The 25,072-nt window shown below is 42.8% G+C and overlaps 1 protein-coding gene across 1 annotated transcript in view; it reads right to left on the bottom strand.

The window, feature by feature from the left end:
• Positions 1-16,135: 16,135 nt before the first annotated feature.
• LOC134349883 (CD276 antigen-like) overlaps positions 16,136-25,072 on the bottom strand; it is a 28,851-nt gene continuing 19,914 nt past the window's right edge. The window contains exons 5-6 of the mRNA XM_063054849.1: positions 22,075-22,182; positions 16,136-16,245 (exon numbers count right to left, since the gene is read on the bottom strand). Coding sequence (XP_062910919.1) covers positions 16,136-16,245; positions 22,075-22,182 — 218 coding nt within the window. The remainder of the gene's footprint in view (positions 16,246-22,074; positions 22,183-25,072) is intronic.

Below are 25,072 nucleotides of genomic sequence, written 5' to 3'. Positions count from 1 at the left end.
CAGCTTTCTACCTAGCTCTCTAAATTCTCTCTTTAGGATCTCTTTCATTTTCCTTCATATGTCATTGGTACCAATATGTTCCAAGACACCTGACTGTACCCCCTCCCTCCCCAGTGTTTTATAAAGCTTCAATATTACATCCTTGCTTTTATATTCTATTCCTCTTCAAATGAACGCTAATATTACATTTGCCTTCCTCACCACAGACTCAAGCTACAAATTAATTTCTAGGGAATTCTGCATAAGGATTTTCCAGACCCTTTGTGCTATATATTTTTGAATTTTCTCTCCATTTAGGAAATATACCACTATTTAATTTCTTCTACTAAAGTGCATGACCAGAACATCCTTGACCATTCTCCTAATCTCTGGGAAAGGTCAGAGGAGACTAATTCAAGATGACAGGAAAGCAACCATAACTCAGATAATCAGACGTTAACAACAGTTATGTGCAAAATGGCAACTCTGAATGCACAATAGGTCAAACCTCTCAGTCTCTGGGCTAGAGCAGCAGAAAACTACAAACGTACACTCTGTGACAATTAGTTACCTTCTGTATTTAGTAAAGTGGTGTCCAGCATTTTCTTTCAGTTTCTGTGTGTCGCTCAAAGTCGAGGTGGCAAGTCAGTATCCTTTTGATCGTCAACAATTTTCTGTGACTAAGGTCTCCCACAAACGTGCTGTGGTTAGCCACAATGGTCTCATTAGGATGTGGTGTATACCACATGATAGATTCCTGTGAGTCTGTCGTTCTGGTGTAGCCTGTTGCAAACTACCTAACTGGGAACTTTTAATAAACAAATATTACTCTAAGTGAGATACATTTCCTTGAGAAGGATGGTTTATGGTAATCTCAATACAACACCTGGCTCTCGGCTACCCTTCTGCTTCTTTCTATAGTTCCTTGCTATGAGCTGATTCTTGTGTATACTCACAATATCACAGGGTCAATCCATCAAAGATCCAATGAGGTATGACCTCTGATGAGTCATAGAGGTACAGAGAATTGTAGTACCGAAACAAGCCCTTTGTCCCTTCTAGTCCATGACGAAACTGTTTAAGTTGCCTAATCCCATGGACTGCACAAGGATAATAGCCCTCCATACCCCTACTATCCATCCATGTACCTATCCAAACCTCTCTTAAACGTTGAAATTGAGCTTGCATGCACCACTTGTGCTGACGGCTCATTCCACACTCTCACAGCCCCGAGTGAAGAAGATTCCCCTCATGTTCCCCTTAACCTTCTCACATTTCACCTTTAACCCATGACCTCAGATCGTAGTTCCATCAAATCTCAGTGGAAAAAGCCTGTTTGCATGTACCCTATCTATACCTCTCTATCAAATTTTGTACACCTTCATCAAATCTCCTCTCATTCTTCCGCGTTCTAAAGAATATAGTCCGAACCTATTCAATCTTTCCTAAAACTCAGATCCTCTGGATACAGCAACATCCTTGTAAATTTTCTCTGTACTCTTTCAACCTTGTTTATGTCTTTCATGTTGGTAGGTGATGAAAACTGAATATAATACTCCAAATTAGGCCTCACCAACATCTTAAACAACTTCAACATAACATCCCATCTCCTGTACTCAATACATTGATGTACAGTGTGAAGGCCAATGTGCTAAAAGGTTTCTTTATGACCCTATCTACCTATGATACCACCTTCAATTAATTATGGACCTGTATACCCAGATCCCTTTGTTCTACCACCCCTCTCAATATGTGTAAGACCTACCCTGGTTGGTTCTCCCAAAGTGCAAAACCTTTCACTTGTCTGCATTAATTTCAATCTGCCATTTTTTCAGCCCATTATTCCAGCTGATGCAGATCCACTTGCAAGTCATGACAGCCTTCCTCACTGTCCACTGCAACACCACTCTTGGTGTCACCCAGAAATTTGTTAATCCAGTTAATCACATTATCACCCAGATCATGAAAGTAGATGACAAACAACAAAGAACTCAGCCCTGATCCCTGCAGCACACCACGAGACATAGGCTTCCAGTCAGAGAGACAACCCTTTGCTACCACCCTCTGGCTTTTCCCACAAAGCCAATGTCTAATCTAATTTACTACCTCATCCTGAATGCCAAGTAACTGAACTTACATCACCAGCTTCCCATGTGGGACCTTGTCAAATGCCTTACTACAGTCAATGTATACAACATCCATTGACCTGACTTCATCCACTTCCCTGGTAACTTCCTTGAAAAACTATTTAAGATTGGTTAGATGTGACCTACCACTCACAAATTCATGTTGACTGTCCTTAATCAGCCCATGTCTATCCAAGTACTTATATATCCGGTCCCTTTGAATACCTTCTAATAACTTTCCCACAACTGAATCAGACTCAATGGCCTATAATGTCCTGGTTTATGTTTAGAGCCTTTTTAAACAGTGGAAGAACATTGGCTATCTTCTAATCCTCTGGTACCTCTTGTCCAAGAGCGGAGTGAAGACACTGAAGCAGATCGATAGGTCACAGACTTTAATGTGAACAGTGTTAAAGGGAAAAGAAAACAATAAACGCTAGGCCAAACTGGGCCGTTAACTAAAACTCTCAAATGGAAAACAAAGCCTACACTGCGGCTGAAAAGAAAAACTAAGAAAAAAAATGAATCCTGCAAGTCTTCAGAGTCAGTTGACTCAACAGTCCAATTTCTCAGGCAAGGCAAAATGCAAACAGGCAGTGAACTGTGGCTGTGACCATGTCTGGACAAATACTACGAGGTAATGAATGGACTTAAATACTATCATAATTAATTAATAATTTAGCTGACACATACACATTCACAAGTGCAATTGCCGTTTCTACTGCACTGCTGAATCCCTGGTTGTGAAAGGGCTCCCCTCTCTAGGCGCCGCACCTGAGGTGCCACAGACCTGTGTTTGCTGGAAGTTCCGGATGTGGGACTTGTCCAAGATGTCTTTCAGTGATGCTGGTAGATAAGTGCTATGGTGTGCATTTCCAATATCAGAGCCAAAGACTTCCATGTAGAGACAGAAACAAGAGATTTTACAGAGGTAGCTCGATCAACTGACACATTGAGACAGATCATTCTCAAAATGAGGACCCTCCGATTCGATTGGATTGGGCATCTGCTTAAGCAATTCAACTAGCCAAATCCCTGAGCCTATCAAAATAAACTTAAACTTAAACAGAATGCATCAAGAAACCACATTAAAAAGAACTAGTCGCTTGAGAAAAACACAAGAACTCTTAAACAATTATAACTGTTGTTAAACAACAATTAACCAGTTCAGGTGCTCTAAAAAATCTCAGGGACCAATACTCTCTGATGCCCTGCACAGGCCTGAGTAAGTCACTACAAGACACCCCCCTCCCTATAGCTGGCAACTCAAGGCCCAGGAAAACCTGAGAACACAAGATCCAGGAATGACTCTAGAGACCTGGGGAACGTGAGGGAGACATGGGGACTCGGGAGGCAGGGAGACTCTGGAATCCAGAGAGATTGAGAGACCTGGGAAACTCAAGTGAGATAGAGAAACATCGGCTGGGCCGAGAGAGAGGCTTGGGAGTCTTCGAGATGGGGAGGGCATTGAAAACCCCTGAACACATTGAATACCCGTTGGAAACAATTGGAAAAAGAAAACCTTGGGAACATAGAGAAAAGAACTTGGGAAACCTTGAAACCTGAAACCTGAAACCTAAAGAAAGAACGTTTTCAAATCTTACTCAGTGTTTTATCTTTCACAATTTTCCTAGAGGCATTTAGGATATACTCTCAATTTTACAGATCAAGGCAGCATACACAGGTTTCTTTCATTGCTAAGCTAGCTGGTTCTCTGTAGATTTGTTTAATTTGCAACAAGGAAGTTCAATTTTCCCAATCTGTACCGTGACTTTCATCAATGTGTTAAAAATACTCTTGATGGTGTTATGTTACTTATGAATTTGCACACTTCAGCTAGGAATCAGCTTTTGGAGTAGGGCTCTTCCAGAATTTACAATATCGACTTGAATGATGATTTATTGAATCAATTGATAAGCCTTGCTTGAAGCGCTCATTTGTTACGCAGACCTGAGTCACAGGACCACAAACCTGGGAACCTGGGTACTTGTGACTTGAAAAGCTTGGAATGGATACCAGAGAAACTCAATATAGACTAGAGAAGCTTGGAAGGTAGACTCGGGACTCTCGGAATGTAGAGTCAGGACATGCACTGAGAATAGAAGTCACCCTCTCCTCAAGCCATGGCATGTGGCCAAGTGGTTAGGGCGTTGGGCTCATGATCTGACAGTCGTGGGTTCGGATCTCGGCCAAGGCAGCTTGTTGTGTCTTTGAGCAAGACACTTACCACACACTGCTCCAGCTGAAAATGGGTACTGGCAAATGCTGCAAGTTAACCTCGCGATAGACTGGTGTCCTATCCGGGGGGGGGGAGTCTCATATTCTCAGTCGCTTCACTTCACAGAAACTGGCATAAGCACTGGCCTGATGGCCCACAAGGCTCGGGACAGACTTTAACTTTAACTTCTCCTCAAGCCACCAATGTCAAAACGTCACTGTTCAAACTTTGCTAGGTCCATTACTTGGCAAGATCCTCTGTCACGATGGAGACAGAAACAAGAGTTTATACACAGGAATTCCAACGGAACATCGTTGCCTCAAGGAATCACTCTGACTAGCGAATCTCATGGCCAAGATCAGCTGCTCTCTGTCTCTGCTGAGTCCATCTGTGTGGTCGAGACTTGCTGTCACCCGGTGCGGATATGGCCCAAGGGCGGAGTGAGAGACACTGAAGCAGGTCGATAGTTCACAGACTTTAATGTGAACAGTGTTAAAGGGAAAAGAAAACGATGAAGACTAGGCCAAACAGGGCCATTAACTAAAACTCTCAAATGGAAAACGAAACCTACACTGCTGCTGAAAAGAACATTTAAACATAATACTAATACCGCTAGTCTTCAGAGTCAGTTGACTGGAGTCCAATTTCTCAGGCAAGGCAGAATGCAAACAGGCAGCAAAGCGTTGCTGTGTCCGTGTCCCAACAAATACTACAACAGAATGAATGGAGTTAATACTATTACAATGAAATAATAATTAGCTGACTTGTGCATATTCACGAGCGCGATTGCCGTATCTACTGCGCAGCTGAATCCGTGGTTGTGACACCTCTCCTGTCACTAAGGATGATGTAAATATCTCTGCTCGTGCCCCTGCAATTTCTCCACTTGCCAAAGGGTCTGAGGAAATACCTTGTCAGGCCCTGGGGATTTATCCACCCTGATTTGCTCATGGTAGCAAACCCCTCTTCCTCTAATCCGTACAGGCGCCTTGAAGTTGCCGCTTTTCTACCTCACTTCTATAGACTCCGTATCTGTCTCCTGAGTAAATACAGATGTAAAGAATTCATTTAAGATCTCCCCCAACTATTTTGGCTCCACACATGGATTACCCTTCTGCTCTTCCAGAGGACCAGTTTTGTGCCTTGCAGTTCTTTTGCCCTTAATATATCTGTGGAATCCCTTTGGATTCACCTTCACCTTGTCCGCTAGAGCAACGTCATGCCTTTCAGCTTTCCTGGTTTCTTTCTTCAGTGTTCTCTTGCATTTATTATACTCCATAAGTAGCTCATTTCTTGCAGCTTGCCTATACCTGCCATGCGTCCCATTTTTCACTTAACTAGGCCACAATATTTCTTGAAAATCATTTGTTATCCTTACCTTTTCCTATGACTGGCATCTACAAACTTTGTAGACTCAAAATGTCATTCTTGAAGAACTCTCATTTGCCACAAACTACTAGTCCCAATCCACACTTGCCAAATCACTTCTGATACCACCGGTATTGACCTTTTTCCGATTTAGAATCACAACCCACAAACCGGACCTGATTTTTTTGCATATTTACCTTAAAGCTGATATCATTGTATTACTGGATGCAAAGTGTTCCCCGACACAAAATTCTGTCTCATTCCCTCATAGCAGATACGGTATTGCATGTTCTCTCATTGGGACTTCTACGTACTGATGGAAGAAACTTTCCTGAACACATTTGACAAATTCTATCCCATCTTGTCCTTTTTCAGTATGTGTTTCCCAGTGAATGGAAAGTTAAGACCACCTGCTATAACAACATTATGTTTCTTGCAATAGCCTGTAATCCCTTTAGAAATTTGTTCTTCTAAATCCCTCGGCCTGTTGGATGGTCTGTAATTTAGCCCCATTAAGGAGGTCATACCTTTCGTATTTCTCAGATTCACTCATATCGCCTCATGAGTCAAATTCTCCACTTTGTCCTGACAGAGCACTGCCCTGAAATTTTTCCCTCATTAGTAACCCACCCTCCTAATTTAATCCCTCCCACTCTGTCACCTCTAAGACAAAAGAATCCAAGAAATTGAACAACCATTTCTGCCTCTCCTGCAACCAAGTTTCACTAATGGCTACAATATCTTGATTGACTGTCTCGATGTACATGTGACAAATAAAGCTGATCTTTGCCTCTTATACTTCCAGTGTTCTCTTCTTCACACTTTGACCTTCTGGTATTTCAGATTCCATTCCACTCTTCTAAACTGCAATTCCTTCAAATATACCATCCACACAAGTGATTTTGTAGATGCTGGAAATCCAGAGCAATGCACAGAAAACTGCAGGAACACAACAGTTCAGGCAGCCTCCATGGAGAAGAGTAAAGTGTTAATTTTTCAGGCTGAGACCCTTCATCAGGATCTGTTGAAACGACTTGGCCCAAAATGTGACTCATTATTCCTCTGCATCGATACTGCTTGACCTGTTGAGTTTCTTAAGTATTTTGTGTGTTTTCCTCCAAATAAATCATTACACGTTCTAACAAATGAAACAATCACGGCTTAGGGCACCCTAACACTCTTATCGTGATCCTGCCCTTCAGTCATTTTGCTCTCCATTGTTCCTCTGTTATTTAAAGCAGGTTTCATTTCAATCTGTTGTACATGGTCCCAATCTTCCTGTTCTCTTTGCACATGTGGACTTTAAACATTACATCTCCGTTCAGACCATCAGCTCCCTTAGTCCAATGACAATAGTGAGAAATCATGTGTGACCATAATCCAGGATGCAACTTATTAGGAATTGTCTTGATGAGAAAATGAGAAATAGCTGATCATATTGATGAATTTGTTGAGTTTTTTGATGAAGGAAGCATGAAGTCTGATGATGCTGATATGTTTGTAACTTTTCAAAGAAAATTGCTAAATACAACTCTGAGTAGCTTCGTTGAATCACATGGGATTAACGGGACAGAACCAGTGTGTATTTGAGAGACGGCTGAAGGACAAGAGGATGAGGACAATGGGGATTTACTGTCTCTTCCCACTAGGAGGCAGAATGGAGCTGTGTTCACTGAGCAGAGGATGTTGTCTATTTTGAATGATCCCGTGAAGAACTATTCTGCAGGAATCAAAATTATCTTGAGGTAGGAAGCAGAGGGTGATGTTGAAAGGATGATCCCAGGTGGTGGCCAGTGACCAGTGATGTGCTGCAGGGGTCGGTACTGGAATCCTCCTTATTTGTTGTTTAGATAAAGGATTTGGATGCAAATGCACAAGGCTTGATTCAGTAAGTTTGGGGATGGCACAAAATTAGGAGGTGTGGTTGATGGTGAAGAAGGATATTATAGATCACAGGGGTCCTTGATCAACTTAGAAAGTGGCCTGAGGAGGGGCAAATAGGTTTCTATACAGATAAGTGTGAGGTGATGCATTTTGGTAGTGGGGTATTTATTCTCTAACATAGGAGAATGAAGGGAGATCATAAAGAAATGTTTAAAATTAAGAGAAACATAGATAATGTAGGTGGTGAGGAAGAAATGCAATGCATCACATGCAGAGACAGTGGAGTTTGATGGATTTGATTACACAAAAGAAAACTGGAGTATGTGTAATTGAACAGTATTTTGAGCCAATAAGAAGTGAGTATCAATTTTGCTGAGGACGTTGGTTTAAAGGTATATAGTTTGCTTCCAAGCTTAACTGCTCCAACCAAACCATCAGAAATTAGCTTTGCTGCTATTATGAGCTGTGTACATACATCTATTGATGCCTCTGGACACATCTTCAATGATGTTCCTGGAATCATTGGGTGTTTCGGGTCTTTCAACATCATACAACCTCCTCCAGGTGACCCAGCCAAGGCTGATCAGACCCCAGCTTGTGTCCAGACAGCTAGCTACTTATGACTCCATGGCTCCCCTCTTTTGAGCCACAGCCATCTTGAGGCCCTCTCTGCCACATCGGTGGTACTGCGGATGGCTCTTCTCTTCCTCTCTCCCTCGATGCCCAAAATGCTGAAGGCTCTAACTAAAGAACGGGCTATGAATCCCCTACAACCAACCTCCACTAGGAGACACCTCGCTCTCCATCCAGCCTGCTGACAGTTGCTGACCAGTCCTGTGTACTTGGAGAGCTTCCTTTCAAAGGCCTCTTCCAAGCTGTCTTCCCATGGGAGTGTCAGCTCCAGCAGCACCACTTGCTTAGTAGACTCAGACACTAGGACAATGTCTGGTCACAGGGTGGTGGCTGCGATATGGTTGGGGAACTTCAGCTGCCCTTTGAGGTCCACCAACAGCTGCCAGTCCCTTGCAGAGGTCAGAATGCCTGCAGATGTTCTTTTGGCAGGTATTGGCTGCTCCCCAGCTCTGACAAAGGCAATGGTCTGCTTGGAGGGTGGGGACCACTTCGCCCACTCAACTCCTGCGCTGACGGCTTCAGCGATGGTCTTCAGGACCTGATCATGCCTCCACCTGTACCGTCCCTCACCAAGTGCCCTTGCACAGGTGCTGAGGATGTGCTCCAGGGTTCCTCGCTTGGAGCACAGTGGGCACGCAGATGACTCTGCCTTGCCCCATGTGTGCAGGTTTGTTGCTCTCAACTTTCCCTCTCTGATTGTTTCTGTTGCTCGCAACCTCCTGTTTCCATCTGTTACTGTTGTTCACGTCTTTCCTCTCTGACTGTTTCTGATGCTAGTAGATCAGCCATTACTTTCAACCTGCACACACAAAATGCTGGAGAAACTCAGCAGGCCAGGCTGCATCTATGGAAAAGAGTAAACAGTTGACATTTTAGACCAAGACCTTTCATCAGGACTGGGAAAAAAGATGAAGTCAGCGTAAGAAGGTGGAAAGAAGGGAGGATGAAGTACAAGGTAGTGGGTGAGAGGTGAAAACAGTAATGGCGAAGTAAAGAGCTGGGAAGTTGATTGGCAAAAAAGATAAAGGGCTGGAGAAGTGGGAATCTGATAGGAGAGGGTAGAAGACCATGGAAGAAAGGGAAGTGGAAGGGGCACCAGAGGGATGTGATGGACAGGCAAGAAGAGGAGATAAGATGTGAGAGGGATACGGGAATGGGGAAAGGTGAAGGGGGATGGGGTGGCAATTACCGAACATTAGAGAAATTGATGTTCATGCCATTTCAATCAGTCTCAGACTGGAAAGAGTCCTGACTATGTGGAAAACATCATCTGTGATCCTAGCATCCAAGTAGGGCCAACAGAATGTCTTGAATAAAAACTGCCCAGTGGCCCTGACCTCACAACCATGAAGACCCTGGAGAGACTGGTCCTGGCTCACTTCCGACCCCTTGTCAGATCAGCCCTTGACCCCCCCTGCAGTTTGCCTACTAGGAGCACATTGGAGTCAATGATGCTGTCGTCAACCTGCTGAACAGAGCCGACTGCCATGTGGGTAAGCAGGGCAGCACTGTGAGCATCATGTTTTTTGATTTCTCAAGTGCCTTCAATATCATACAGCTCTCATTGCTGGGGAAAAGCTCTATTCAATGTAGATTGGCACTTCCATTTTACAATGTCCTGGATAATGGACTACCTGACTGGCAGACTACTGTTTGTGCGGTTTCAGAGCTGTGTGTCAGACATGGCTATAAGCAGCACTGGGGCCCGTGTTAGCTCCCTTCCTGTTTACCCTGTACACCTTGAACTTTCGATACAACACTTAGTCATGTCAGAAATTCTCTGATGACTCAGCAATAGTTGGATGTATAAAGGGAGGATGGGAGGATGAATACAGGGCCCTGGTGGAGGACTTTGTCGAATGGTACAAGCTGAATCATCTGCAGCTGCAACATCAGTAAGACAAAGGAGATTGTGATGGACTTTAGCCTGCACTGCACTGCTTCCTGTTGCTGTTGATGGTGAGGACATAAATATGGTGAGGAATAACAAATACCTGGGGGTGCACCTAGATGATAGACTTGAGTGGAGCACCAACACAGAGGCTGGGTACAAGAAGGGTGAGAGTCATCTCTACTTCCTGAGGAAACCGAGGTCCTTTGGAGTATGCAGGCCTCTCCTTCACATTTTCTACCAGTCTGATGTTGTCAGTACAATCTTCTATGCAGTGGTATCAATACAGGTGATGCCAACAGGCTCAGCAAACTGATTAGAAAGGCTGGCTTTGTTACAGGAGTCAAACTGGACACACTGGAGGCTGTGGTAGAACAAAGGACCCTATGGAAAATCCTGACAATTCTGGACAATGTTTCTCACTCTCTGCATGCTACCTTGGCTGACCAGAGGAGCACTTTTAGTAATAGACTATGACAACTGCGCTGCTCCAAAGAATGCAATATGAGCTCATTCTTGATTTGGAATTGAAAGCTGTGAAACAATTTTACTTAACTTCTTTATTAGGAGCCTCTTCGTGCCTTCAGGCTTCTGTCCCTCTTTCATGTTGGTAATAATGAGAAGAGGGCATGTCATAGGTGATGGGGGTCCTTAGTGATGGATGCCTCCATTGTGAGGCACTGGCCCTTAAAGATGTCTTGGATACTACAAAGTCCAAAGGGGGCAGAAAGATTAGGATCAGGTCCAGCAGACTGAAATGCTTTAAACAGCAGAGGAACGAAAGAAAGTGAAGTAGGGTGAAGGGAAGAACCATAAATAGAGCGTTTGGGTGCCGTAAGTTATGATTGTTCCATTTGTATGAAAGTGGTAATAGTATATTTAGAGAGAAACACACAAAATAATGGAGAAACTCAGCAGGTCAGGTAGCACCAATGGCGAGGAATAAAGGATCACATTTCAGGCCAAGAAACTTCATCAGATCCTGATGAAGGGTTTCAGCCTGAAACACCAACTCTATTCATCTCCATAGAAGCTGCCTGACCTGCTGAGTTTCTCCAGGATTTTGTATGTATTGCTCTGGATTTCCAGTATCTACAAAATCTCTTGTGTTGATGGCATATTTGAAGGAGTTGCAGATTAGATGAGTGGAATGGAATCTGAAATACAGAAGGCGAGAGTGTGAAGAAGTGAACACTGGAAGTATAAGAGGCAAAGATTAGCTTTATTTGTCACATGTACTTTGGGACTTACAGTGAAATGTGTCATTTGCATCACATCAAGTCAACGAGGATTGCGTTGGGGCATCTCTCAAGTGTTGCCATGCTTCTAGCACCAACATAACATGCCCACAACCTAGTAATGTTAACTGGTACATCTTTGGAAGGCTTGAGGAAACGGAGCACATGGAGGACACTTACACGGTGATGTGGAGAATGTACAAACTCTTTACAGACAGCAGCGGAATTTAACCCTGATTCATGGTCACTGGCACTGTAATAATGTTATGCTAACTACTACATGGACTGCCACCTCTGAAATAGATCACCTTCCGACATCATTGAATGGTACATATTGTCCCAATGGCTATAATGTGTTGAGTTAGAAGATGAGACACTTTCCTTAAGTTTATGAGGCCTTAAGAGATTCCAGATGTTAGAATCTAAAGCAAAAAGCAGTGTTGGAAGAACTCAGCAGGTTGGGCAGCATCTATGGCTGCTGGGAGAGGGAGGAAGGAAATGACAATAATTCGGACTGAGATATCTTGATTCAGAGTCTCAATAGAAACATAAATGGTTCCTTTCCCCCTGTAGCAGACTGATTCCTGTTCCTTCAGCTTATGGTGTGTTACCACAACAACAGCGTCAGAAACAAAAGATGAGAAGTCAGAATGGGAGAAGAATTAGAAGGATGGCAAATGGAAAGTCAGATCTCCCTCACAGACTGAATGGAAGTGTTCTGCAAAGTCGATCTGTATTACTTCCTCCAGAGCAGATGAGACCACTTTATGAACACTGACTACAGAGAGCAATTGGGAAGAAAATTGAAAGCAAATCTCCGCATCAGGTGAAGGGAGAAGATCCTGTGATTGCATGAGAAGATTCTGTGAATAAAAAGGAGGCAGGATTGGTGGAAAAGGAATAAGTTGTTAAACTGCTGAATTAGTAAATTTGTTTATTATTGTCACATGTACTGAGGTACAGTGAAACTGTATTTTGTATGCCATCCATACAGGTTACATTCTAACAGTACGTTGTAGCAGTACGAGGGAAAAGCAACAGCAGATTGTAGAATGAGCTGTTACAGTTACAGAGTGCAGTGCAAGCATAAAATAAGCCACGAGGTCAGGCCAATGATGATTCTGAGGTCAAAGTGCATTTTGTCAAGCCAGAGACTGTTCAATTGTCTTACGATGGTGGAATAGAAATTGTCCATGAGCCAGTAGTACGTGCTTTCAAGCTTTTGTATATTCTGCCCAATGGGAGAGGGGAAACGAGAAAATGTTTGTGTTTCGTGGGATCTTTGATCATCTGACCGCTTTACTGAGGCTGTGTGAAGTGTAGATAGAGTCCATGGAGGGAATGCTAGTCTCCATAATGTCCTGAGCTGTGTCCACAACTTTGTAGTTTCTTGCAGTCTCAGCTAGAGTCGTTGCCGTGTCAAGTTATGATGCATCTGGACAGGATGCTTTCTATGGTCCATGCGTAAAATTTGGCAAGAATCACATGTTGAATTTTCTGAGCCTTCTGAGGAAGTAGAGGTGTCGTTGTTCTTTCCTGGCCATAGCATCCACGTCATTAAAACAGGAAAATTTGTTGGTGATACTTACACCTGGAAGACCAATTCTTGTTGATATTTACACTTTACAAGTAAAAACCTTCAGCCACAGGGTTACTGCAGTCAGGGAAGGATGATCTGGTCAGTCATCAGAGGTCGGGCCTCATTGCATCCTTGATGGATTGACCCTGTGATATTGTGAGTATACACAAGAATCAGCTCGTTGCAAGTAACTGTAGAAAGAAGCAGAAGGGTAGACGAGAGCCAGCTGTTGTATTGAGATTACTCCTCAAGGGATGTATCTCACTTGGAGTAGTATTTGTTTATTAAAAATTATCAGTCCGGTCCTCAAGAAACCAGTGGTAATTCAATTACAGGCCCTTTGTATACATTAGTTTGCAGAGGTTACACCAGAACCACAGACTCTCAGGAGTCTATTGTGTGGTATTGCACCACATCCTAAAGAGACTATCGTGGTTAGCCACAGCACATTTGTAGGAGAGCCTAGTCACAGCAAAGAGTTGACAACCAGAAGAATACGGAGCTGGCCACATCCTCTTTGAGTGACATGCTGTGGTGTTCAGAAACTGTGAGAAAATGCTGGAAGTCATGTGCAGAACAAGTCTGTAAATTCACTCAGTGGCTGCTTTATTACATACAGGAGGTGCCTAATAAAGTGGCCACTGAGTGTATGTTCGTGGTCTTCTGCTGCTGCAGCCCATCGACTTAAAAATTGGACATGTTGTGCATTCAGAGAAGCTCTTTTGCACAAAACTATGTAATGTGTGGTTACTTAAATATGCAGCCGTTTTCCAGTCAGCTTGCACCAGTCTGGCTATTCTCCTCTGACATTTCCCAGGAGAATAGGAGAATGGGCAAAGAAGTGGAAGATGGAATACAGTCTCAAGAAGTGTACGGTCATGCATTTTGGGAGAAGAAAATTGATTATTTTCTAAATGGAGAGAAAATTCAAAATTCTGAGGCCCAAGGGGATTTGGGAGTCCTTGTATAGGATTTCCTAAAGGTTAATTTTCCAGTTGAGTCTGTGGTGAGGAAGGCAAATGCGACATTAGCCTTCATTTCAAGAGGACTAGAATATAAAATCAAGGATGTAATGTTGAGCCTTCGTAAAGCATTTGTGAGGCCTCACTTGGAGTACTGTGTGCAGATCTGGGCCCACTATCTTGGATATGATGTTCTGACATTGGAGAGGGTTCAAAGGAGGTTCATGAAAATGGTTCCAGGATTGAACAGCTTGTTGTCTGAAGAGCATTTGATGGTTCTGTGCCTGTATTCACTAGAATTCAGGAGGATGAGGGGTGTCCTGTTTGAAACCTACTGAATCATGCATAATCTTCATAGAGTGGACGTGGAGAGGATTTTTCCTAAGTTGAGGGTCTTGGACCAGAGGACGCAGCCTCAGAACAGAAGGACGTCCTTTCAGAATGGAGTGAGCAGGAATTATTGCCCTTGGCAGCTATGGAGGGCATGCCTTTATGAATATTTAAGGGAGAGTTTGATAGATTATTGATTGATCACAACATGAAGAGATATGGGGGGATGGTAGGGGATTAGGTCTGAGAGGAAAAATGGATTGACCATGATGAAATGGTGCAGCAGACTCAATGGGCCAAATGTCATAATTCTGTTCCTATATCTTATGGTCTTTCCCATTAACAAGACATTAGGGTTTAGGACATTAGACATTATTCTCTGCAAACTCTAGAAACTGTTGTGTGTGAAAATCCTCAGAGATTAGCGGCTTCTGAGACAATTAAACCACACTTGGTCTGAGATCAACAACCACTCCATGGTCAAAGTAACTCAAACCACATGCCTTAGACATTGGCTTTGTGGGAGAAGCCAGAGAGTGGTAGTAGATAACCAGTCAAGCCTCATTCCTCAGGTCAGTCAGCTGTTAAAATGTGAGGCTCTGCATCTATCAGACCAATTGAGAACAAAAAGCTATTACAAAAATATCATTAAAAGTTACCAATAATAAAAGGGGATTCACAAAAGCAATTGAGCACGAGGGGTGATTAGATAAGTTTGTGGCCTCAGGTCGAAGGAGTCAATTTTAGAAAACCTAGCACATTTATTTTTCAATATTGTCCCCTTCAACGTTTACGCACTTAGTCCAGTGGTCGTGGAGCATACGGATCTTGGACCTCCAGAAAGTGTCCACTTTTGATAACTTTGTGGCCTAAGGTAGAAGGAGATGAGTTATGCATCTCTCTTTACATGCACATGCAGTTCTACTCTTTGAGTGATTATGCAGAAAGTTTGAAGTTAATAACTCATCAGTTAATAACTCATCAGGGGTGACTGATAAGTTTGTGGCGTAAGGTAGGAGGAGATGAGGTCCGTATGCTCCACCACCGCTGAACTAAGTGTGTAAATGTAGGAGGGGACTATGTTGAAAAATATATGTGCTAGGTTTTCTAAAATTGACTCCTCGTATATCAAAATGTTTCAAGGAAATGTCAGTAGTCTGAGACTCTCCCTGGTCCATTATAAACTCTCTTTGCACTGAAACCCCATTCCTGCACGAGGTCCAACCTTGCACAGCCTCAGAGCACAGTCTAGAAAATGGCAGCCAAGTGCTTTCAGTGCATGGTCGCCTTTGTGTTTGTACAAGAACACATGACAATATCTCAATTTGTGGCTGTTCCTGATAAAATTTACATCTCAGCAGGGCGTTTTGTGTCAATGCCCCTTTCCTAGGTATGAGAAAATGTTTCTGAAACAGGTTCTGAGTGTGAAAACAAGATTGGGAAAGGGTAGTGAAACAAGGAACTGAAAACAAATACTTTGGCCTCCTGTGATTCTGAGGAACATCATCACATCTTTTATGTTTGTACTTTCCTGCTTTCTAAACTCAATAAGTTTGAACAATTTCAGATCATATCCATGACCTCATTACCTTACAAACATCGACCATCATTAACTGTTTCGCAGTTATCAATTACATCTGTTGTAGACTTACCTTTCCATATATACTTGCCCATTACTGCCCTCCCTTGACTTTCTATGGAATGACTAGCATTCTGAAAGGACTAGTATGTTGCTCTAAAACTCCACCACCATGTGACAAAGGACTGCCCCAGGATAAAGGGCTGTGTCTAAAATACGACTTGTGCATTGGAACATATGACTCAACTACGTGATAAAATACAAAGGTTAAATTCTCAGACTTCTCCTGAGGGATGGGATTTCTTCAGCTGGATTTGATCAATACTTGTGGACGGGGTGTTTGCCTGGTTAGAGCCCCTCTTTCATGGACTTACTGTTCTGAATTGCTTGGCAGTAGTTATTCGCTGCCAATTGCAACTGTTTATTCATCTCAGAAAGTTGGGCAATCCACACCAGGGCTGTGTAAAAAGAGCTACTTTTTAATCAGAGCGGTGATCAAGATTTCAAAGGAAGAGTTTCGTGGCAGTTTCTCTGAGCTGAGGAGCAACCAATGAGCAAGAGGGATTTATTAGAAAGAGACAATAAAAATAGCACAGGTGCAAGCAGAGCGGCCGTTCCTTTTGCGTGTGCCAGGTTTTGGACTGGCTTTGGCTCATTAGGATTGGGTGAGGTTGATTGTCTCAGAAGTTACTCTCTCTGTGTTCCTATTTGTTCTCTCCCCATCTATTAATGCATAGTACAGTGAGAATGGCTCCAGGGGCAGTGTTTTGTACTTTGTGTGGGAATTCTGAGAGGTGTCCAGTCTCCTAGATAAACACATCTACACCAGGTGCACTGAGTTGCAGTTCCTGAGAGAAGGTATTAAGGAAATGGAGCTGCAGCTTGATCACTTTTGACTCATATGGGAGAATGAAGAGGTGATAGACATGAGCTACAGGGAGGTAGTCACCCCTAGGCTGCAGGAGACAGGTAACCAGGTGACTGTCAGGAGAAGGAGGGAAGATGCACAGAGTGCAGCGTATACCTGTGGCCATTTTCAATAATTCTATGACTTGTTATGCTGTCTACTCTAATGATATTTTTCTAGTGTTACAGACCATAAACTGTCTGAGAGGACTAGCATGTTGCTCTAAAACTCCACCACCATGTGATAAAGGGACTGCTTCAGGATAAAGGGGCATTTGATGTCTAACTCTGCAAGTCCCCACAATGATCATGGCCTCAACAATCATGCATGGTTCTCTTTCAAGGCATAATCCTCCCCCTTTAAGCTGACGCTGGTGAATCTCAGTGACCTCTGGCTGGTGGCAGATGAAATAATGAAAACAAGTAAGGGGAGGGAATGTCAACTCAGACCATGAGAGGCCTGTGTCGGGCATTTTCATGCCTTACGAGGCGCTGATTGGAAGTCAGTGTGGGGCGTCACTCCTCACACAGACACTGGAGCAATGTGTGGTTAAGTGCCTTGCTCAAGGACACAAACATGCTGCCACAGCTGAGGCTCGAACCAGCAACCTTCAGATCACTAGACAAATGCCTTAACCACTTGGCTACGTGCCCAAGAAATACTTTGTTAAATACCCTTTCTGGTGAACAATCATCGCAAGCAATAGTCTGTAACTTCCTTTTGGACAGAGAGGCAATTCAGTGTGGCAGAACCGAGGTGAGACAAGGCAGCAGGTTCATTACTGAGTGCGAGGCAGGCCAGAGGTTTGATCAATTTAAGTGCCTGGCTGAATAGGAAAGGTCAAGTATGGGCCGAATCGAGGCAGCGGAGTCCAGGCCCCAGACTGTATTGATGCAACACTACCCAATGACTGGACGGCCATTTAGGCACTGGGTAGATTGAAAAGGTCAGGGTGTCGGGGCCTGATGCAATGGACTGTTCAGTTCAGCTCACTGCTCTGCTCTGCACTGAACTTGGGGTCCATGGATGGACTCTCTTCATGGACTTCAGTTCAGAACAGTATTTGCTTGAGTTTATTGTTTGCAATGATTTGTTTTCTTTTCTCTCTGCGCATTGGGTGTTCCAAGGTCATTCTTTTTAATGGGATATTTTGGGGATTTTTAATTCATGGCTGCCTGTTAGGAGAAGACTCTAAAGGTTATAAAATGTATACATACTTTGATAATAAATGTACAATGAACTTTTGAACTTACAGCTAGTAGCTTTATAAAAGGGGATAATTTCCCATTATTTCAAAGCAATAATTCACAAGGAAGTCTAACAATACATATTAACGCAGGTAATAAATGCTCTTTTTAAAATTTCTAGATTGGACATTGAATTGTTTAATGCTGCAGCAACTTGAATTTAAATTGTCCCGTAAGTTAACCAAAGAACCCTGAGGAATTTTGACGCCATGTGCCTGTAATGCTGCTGAGAGTAAGTGTTTCTGTTGCGAGGAATGAGACGAACCCGAACGCAGGACACAGGCACGGAGATTAAGTTTGGATGCAGACGAGGGCGTGAGCGTTGAATGGCAAACAAGAGGGTGTGCAGGAAAGCAGAAGGCAGGCAGAACTATCTTGACATGGAGCGTAGAAAGGAAAGCGGCAGACAAATCCTTTCTTAGCATGGAGAGACTGAGTTTCACAGGTAAATCTTGGTACTGAAGCAGAACTTAGAACACACAATCCTAAGCGGCCGGGAAATGTTAATTACCACACTGGCAAAACCAGCGACCTGGCAACTTGTGGATGCAAAGTCAGGGTTCTTATGCTGCAGGTCTTGATGAAAAAAAAGACGTTACAGGCCAAAACGCTTCGGCAGTACTGGAGAGAAAAAGTGGAGGAGTAGATTTGAAAGGTGGGTGGAGAGGAAAGGGAACCACCAGGCAATAGGTGAAACTTGGAGGGGGAGGGATGAAGCAAAGAACTAAGAAGTTGATTGGTGAAAGAGACAGATGGCCATGAAAGAAAGAAAAAAGGGGGCTTGGCGGAGAAGCATGAGAGGGATGCGATGGGCAGGCAAGGAGATAGCATGAGAGAGGGAAACGGTGAAGGGGGGAGGCATTACTGGAACTTTGAGAAACTGATGTTCATGCCATCAGGTTGGAGGCTATCCAAAAGGAATATAATTGTGAAATTGAGTGAAAATACCTTAAAAGCAGCATTCAGAGATTTTGGACACAAAGTCACACAGTAAAGAGGAACCTGTGTCATTCCTGTCAGAGCCAGCACCAGGATTTTGCAAATGTTATGTCACTGCCACAGTGATCACCAGGAAGGACACCGAACCTTCAAACTTTCCCTCTGGCACACACAGAACAGCCGCATGAAAGGCTGTCATGGGGCTGAGGGAAAATGGTGGTGAGGAGAGACAAGGTGGCCTCCTGAGAGTCTGAGCACCCCATGTGACGATCTGACACAATCCAACCGTGTGCAGGGAGTGGACCCCTATCCCATTGAGATGTGGGTTTATCAGGGGACAGAGATCACAGCCTGTGTTTGGGACAAAAAGGGATTTGAACTGTGAAGGGACACTCCTGATGAAACTTCCATTGACCACTGGGGCTGCACATGTCGTGTATCAAGGCTACAGTGCAGACACTCTGATGTCTCATTGCCATTAGTTATATTAACAATGATATTTTGGGTAGGTGACTGATTATTTCATTAAATATGAGATTGATTACATCATTAGGAACAATTGTAATTTGCCATTTGGTCTTTTTTTCTGGAAGCAAATTGATCCATCAGATGTCATTTGGAAATTTTGACCTTTGATTTATTTATTTATTGAGATACAGTGTGGAATACGCTGTTCCGGCCCTTCGAGCTGTGCTGCCCAACAACCCCTGATTTAACCCTAGCCTAATCACAGGACAATCTACAATGACCAACAAACTATGAACCAGTACATCAACAGACTGTTGAAGGAAACTGGAGCACTGCGGGGAGACCCACACAGTCAGAGAGAGAATGTACCAACTCCTGACAAACACTGGCAGGAATTGTACCCAGTTTATTAGTACTGTAAAGTGATATGCTAACGATATACAATTGTTGCTATTTATCAGCTTAGACATGTTCCTGATTAATTAATGTCTGTGATGAAGTTTGATCACTAAAATGAAAAAAAAGGTCATGGAGGTTTAGATGATGCTGGATATTTGTCTGTAACAGAATAAAAGCAGAATGCTGGTGGGTGTTCTGTCATTCCCAGGTCACGGTCACACTGTGTCACCGAATTCCTGCAACAGTTTGTTTTTTCTCCAGATTTCAAAATCTGCAGCCTCTTGCTTTCCAAGTTGTTTCAGTGTTTGAAGGATAGTTTTAAATTACAAGTCAGGCGGGGGGCGGCGGGGGGGGACAGAATTACCATGAACAATTGGGACACAAATTTTGTAAATTTCCTCCAGTGCCTCTCATCTCGGAGTTACCTTGCATCTGTTGGATTAATGTGGATTCAACAGCGAGATTCATCTTCTGTGTTTCCATCTGATTTTGGAGGTGTTGCCTTCTGGTTTCCCAAACCTTTTCAGAGAGAGGGTACCCCAGTCAGCTTTCATTTTCAGTTTCAACAATTAACAGTGAATTTTGTATTTGTGCTCCAAGGTCTCCGTGTTCCACAACATTCAACGTTGCCCTGTCATTCACGTTATAGGCCCTACCCTGGTTTGAATGCCTAAAGTACAACTCATCACGCTTATCCAAGTTGAAAATCATTTGCTATTCCTCAACCCATCCCCCTAATTGAAGACATTTATTTAGAATTCTTTGTAACCTGCTTCATCATTAATCGGTTCACTGAAGATTATATCATCAGCAAACTTGCTAATCATATCAAATGCATTCTAATCCAACACAGTTACATAAAATAATGAACAGGAGAGGTCCCAACACTGACTCCTGGGCCATCACACTAGACACAAGTGTCCAGTGGAAGAATCAACCATCAATCATTACTCTCTATTTCCTATCATCAAGCCAATTCGGAATCCACCTCGTTAGATCCCCCTGAATTCCCTATTATCTAAACTTCTAGATCAGGCTGCCATGCATGAATTTGTCAAAGGTATCACTAATAAACAACATCCATTGCCCTCCCTTCAACTATCCTCTTAGTTACCTATTTGAAAACTGCAAATGATTCCTCTGACGTAACTTCTCTCACACAAAACCATGCTGACTATTCCTGACTGGGCTTTGACTATCCAAGTGATAATGGTTCTTGTCACTGAGAATTCCCCCCAGAAATACCCAGACAAATCCAGTCTGACTCACGTGTCTGTAGATCACTGGCCTGTCCTTGTTACCCTTTTTGAACAATGGAACAACATTAACCACACTCCAGTCTTCTGGAACATTGTCAGTAGCTACAATGAAGGAGCCTCCATAGTTTCTTCCTTGGCCTTCCATAAGGACCGGGTTTGCACTTGTTCAGGCCCTTGGGGCTTTGCCACCAGAATGCACTTCAAGGCTGCAAATACTTCTTTCCTCATAAGATGCATAAGATCCAAAAATTCACTGCTTATAACTCTCATTTCTCTGGCATTCATGAAATTGCAATGTCTACCCAGGATTCTCTGAAATTGCAATGTCTACCCTTCACTCTGTCAGGAACAAGCTGCCCAAAATATTGCTCTTGGTATGATTTTGTTAAAACCCTCCCACTTACCAACATGTCCTTTGCCTTTATTGGTCACCCAGTCAAATCCATCTAGATCCTGCCTAATGCACTCAAAGTTGGTCCTGCTCTGGTTAAAGATTTTAACCCATTGTTCTGTTCTATATTTCTCCATAACAATTTTAAAATCATAGATTTATGATCACTGGACTCAAAGTGCCCTCAACTGCTACTTCAGTTACTTAGCCTGCCCCATTCCCAAAGAGGAGGTTCAGTATTTTTCTCTTCCTGACTAGATTCTTCAATATATTGTGTAATAAAATCGTCTTCAACCCCATCCAGACCTTTCACTTTCTGGTGGCCCAGTCAATACAGTGAACATTGAAACCTCCCACAACTACTATCCTGCAATTTGCACAACTGCATGTAATTTTTTTACACATATGTTCCTCAAATTCCCTCTGGAGGTAGGGATGGGAAGAGTTTGTAAACTTGCTACAACAAGGTGACCATCCTCTTCTGATTTATAAATTCTACCCAAACAGGTTCATTAGATGATCCACCAGAATATCCTCTCTAAGCACTGTGGTAATTTCCTGTCTTATCAAAAGGCAACACTCTCTTTGTTCTGATCTGTTCCTCTGTCATGACTATAATTGGCTTTGGTAGTTTTCTGAATCATTTTCTGTATTAATAACCACTTCACGCACATTACCTGAAATCTCATACATTCGCCGACAGAACACCACCGTCAGAATCATGAAAATGAGAAGTACCAGACTCCTGGTAATAACAAGAATGATACGTTCTGATGTGAAATCATCTGTCAGAGAATAATCACAGAGGTCTTATTAATTCATGAATTATCATCTTAAAGTTTTTCCAATGTCCCAACCATAATACTGTGGCCTATTTTACAATGAACCTATAGAGACCAAAGGTTGTGGATTTAATCCCTGGTCCAATAAGATATAGACCCTGGTTTCAATCAGGTGACTCCCTTTGGCTGTAACGGTGTGCCGATGACTGATCAGGAAAGGATCTCATTGAGCTGTGCTACTTCCCACTCTACCGTGGGTGAAAGACATTCATGGTCAGAGTTTATACGGGAATAACCGCTGAATGACAAAGTGCTGTCATTGTCTTGTACACACAGAGTTGCTATTGGTCTAGAATTTCAATTCAATCCAAACAGGAACATCAAAGCTGAAAATGTTGAAAAAACTCACCGAGTCAGACACCATCAGTTTTGGGTTGTACATCTTTTGCCAGATACTAACAAATCATCTTCATCTGGAATAATCAGTTGTGTTTCTCTTCCCACAGAAGCAATCTGAACTGCCAAGTGTTTCCAGTTATTACTGTGCTTATTTCATATTTCAAGCATCTGCAGTGTTTTTCTCTCTCTAATTACTCAGTCTGCACTGTACATACAACCAGCACCCATTGAGATCAGTGTCGCTGGAACTTTCAGTTCCATTGCCATCTCAATGAAATTGTCTTGATGTGTTTGTGCACAGATTTCTTCAGGGTTGATCAGTGTTTCAATACTTCACTACTCAGGCGTTATGGCTCCAGCATCTAAAGGACACCTCAACACCTGACAGCAGCAGGTTGTGTATAGGTCAGAGAATGGGAAAGCCTGAGTACCAGACCAACAAAGGTCATGGTTCAGCATCAAACCTATTCCAGAGAATCCTCATATGTGGAACACACAGCAGGGATATTGTGCCTAAGGATGAGAAGGCTTTGGAGAGGATGCAGAAGAGAGTCAGAGGATATTACCTGGATAAGAGTGCCAACTTTGAGGAGAACTTGGGTTGATTTCCTTTGAGCACTTGAGACTGAGGGGTGATTTGACAGAAGTATACAAGATGATAAAAGGTATGAATAGGGTAGAGAATGATAGACTTTTTCCTAAATTGGAAATGTCAAATGCTCAAGAATATATTGTTTTAAGATTCATGCTCTGAGGGCTATGGGGATGAATGTACAAAGAATATTCACAATGCAAGTTGTTTTCAACACAGGGAGTTCTACATGCCCGGAACATGTTGGAAACACTATACTTCTGCCATATTTCTTCTTTGGTATGTCACCAAAGACACCAGCAAAATTCCACAGATGTACCATGCAGAGCATTTTGACTGGTTGTGTCATCATCTGGTATGGGGAACCAATGCACCAGATCATAAAAGCACAAGAGGATTGTAGACTCAGTGAGCTCCATCCCGGGCATCAACCTCCTGACCATCGAGGTCTCCAAAAGTCGCATCCGTCATTAATGACCCTCACATCCAGGACACGCCCTCTTCTCATTACTATCATCAAGGAGGAGGTTCAGGAGTTTTAGGAAATGTTTTTTCCCCTCTGCCATCAGATTTATGAACAGTCCATGAACCCATGAAACCTACCTCATATTTTGACTTTTTTTGCACTAATTAATAATTTCATTAAATTCCTTACTGTAACTTACAGTCTGTTTTATGTGTTGTGTTGTACTGCTGTCAGAAAGCAACACATTTCGCATTTTCATTGATAATAAACTCATTCTGATCTGATTTCACATGGAGTGAAGACAACTGATTAAACTTTCAATCATTCTCTAAACAATCTGCCTCTTCAATTATATTCTGGCCAATTCTTTCAAAAGGAGAATGGTACACGTTTGCCTGGTATTTGAATTTCACTCATCCTAATGTGGATCACAGGTGCTTGAGGAGTCCTTAATGCCGATGTATGAATGTACGACTGGTATTACAGGAATAAGGGTGCGTGGTCAGACACAGTGAAGGCACAAATTTTCCCATTTATAGTGGCCTTTGGTGAAGTTATTGTGACTGCCCTGGACAGTGTACTCATATCAATACCCATCATTCACATTTCCAATCGCACAGTCTTCCTGATATTGTAAGGATCGAGAAGGGACAATGCTGTTCAAATTAGGTTTAAAACCATTCCTACAAGTTATGCAATTTGCCATTGATTGGTTATTGGACTAATTGCAGTACCTATTCTGTGCAGTAGAAATAGGTAAAATCTAATTTGTGAACAAATATATCACACTTATTATCAGGGTCTGGCACAACATGCTTCTGACTCTGATATTTTAAATCCAGAGATGTTATGTCCTTTAACCAATGCCACGGAATAGAGAAAGACTTTATTCTACTGCAGGAATTGTCGTGACTGAGGAGGCCACTGTAGGAACCACAGACTCTTCAGCAGACATGTTACGAGCTACCTGACACGGTGTTGAGTGAGTGGTCTCTGAGGAGTTCCACTCCTTCCATTACTTACACAGAGCTTCTGTCTGCTGCCAGCACAGGGACCTGAGGTTCTCAGTTTTCTCCACCTTGAGCAGCCATGGGCCAGAGAATCCGAGAGTGCAAAGTACAAGGATCAAAGTAAATTTATTATCAAAGTATGTATATCACCACATACCACCCTGAGATTCATTGCCTTGCTGGTGTTCACAGTAGAACAGAGAAATACAATTGTATCTATGAAAAACTACAAAAGATGACATAATGAAAATAATAATAAATAAGTGAATAAATAATACTGTAAACATGAGTTGTAGAGTCCTTGACAGTCAGTCCACAGGTTGTGGAATCTGTTCAGTATTAAGGTGATTGAAGTTATTCAGGCTGCTTTAGAAGACTGATAGTTGCAGGATAATAACTGTCCCTGAACCTGGTGGTGTAGGACCC

This window comes from Mobula hypostoma, chromosome 7 (assembly GCF_963921235.1).
Source record: "Mobula hypostoma chromosome 7, sMobHyp1.1, whole genome shotgun sequence".
In the NCBI taxonomy this organism is placed as follows: domain Eukaryota; kingdom Metazoa; phylum Chordata; class Chondrichthyes; order Myliobatiformes; family Myliobatidae; genus Mobula; species Mobula hypostoma.
This window is presented reverse-complemented; position numbering and strand designations above follow the sequence as displayed.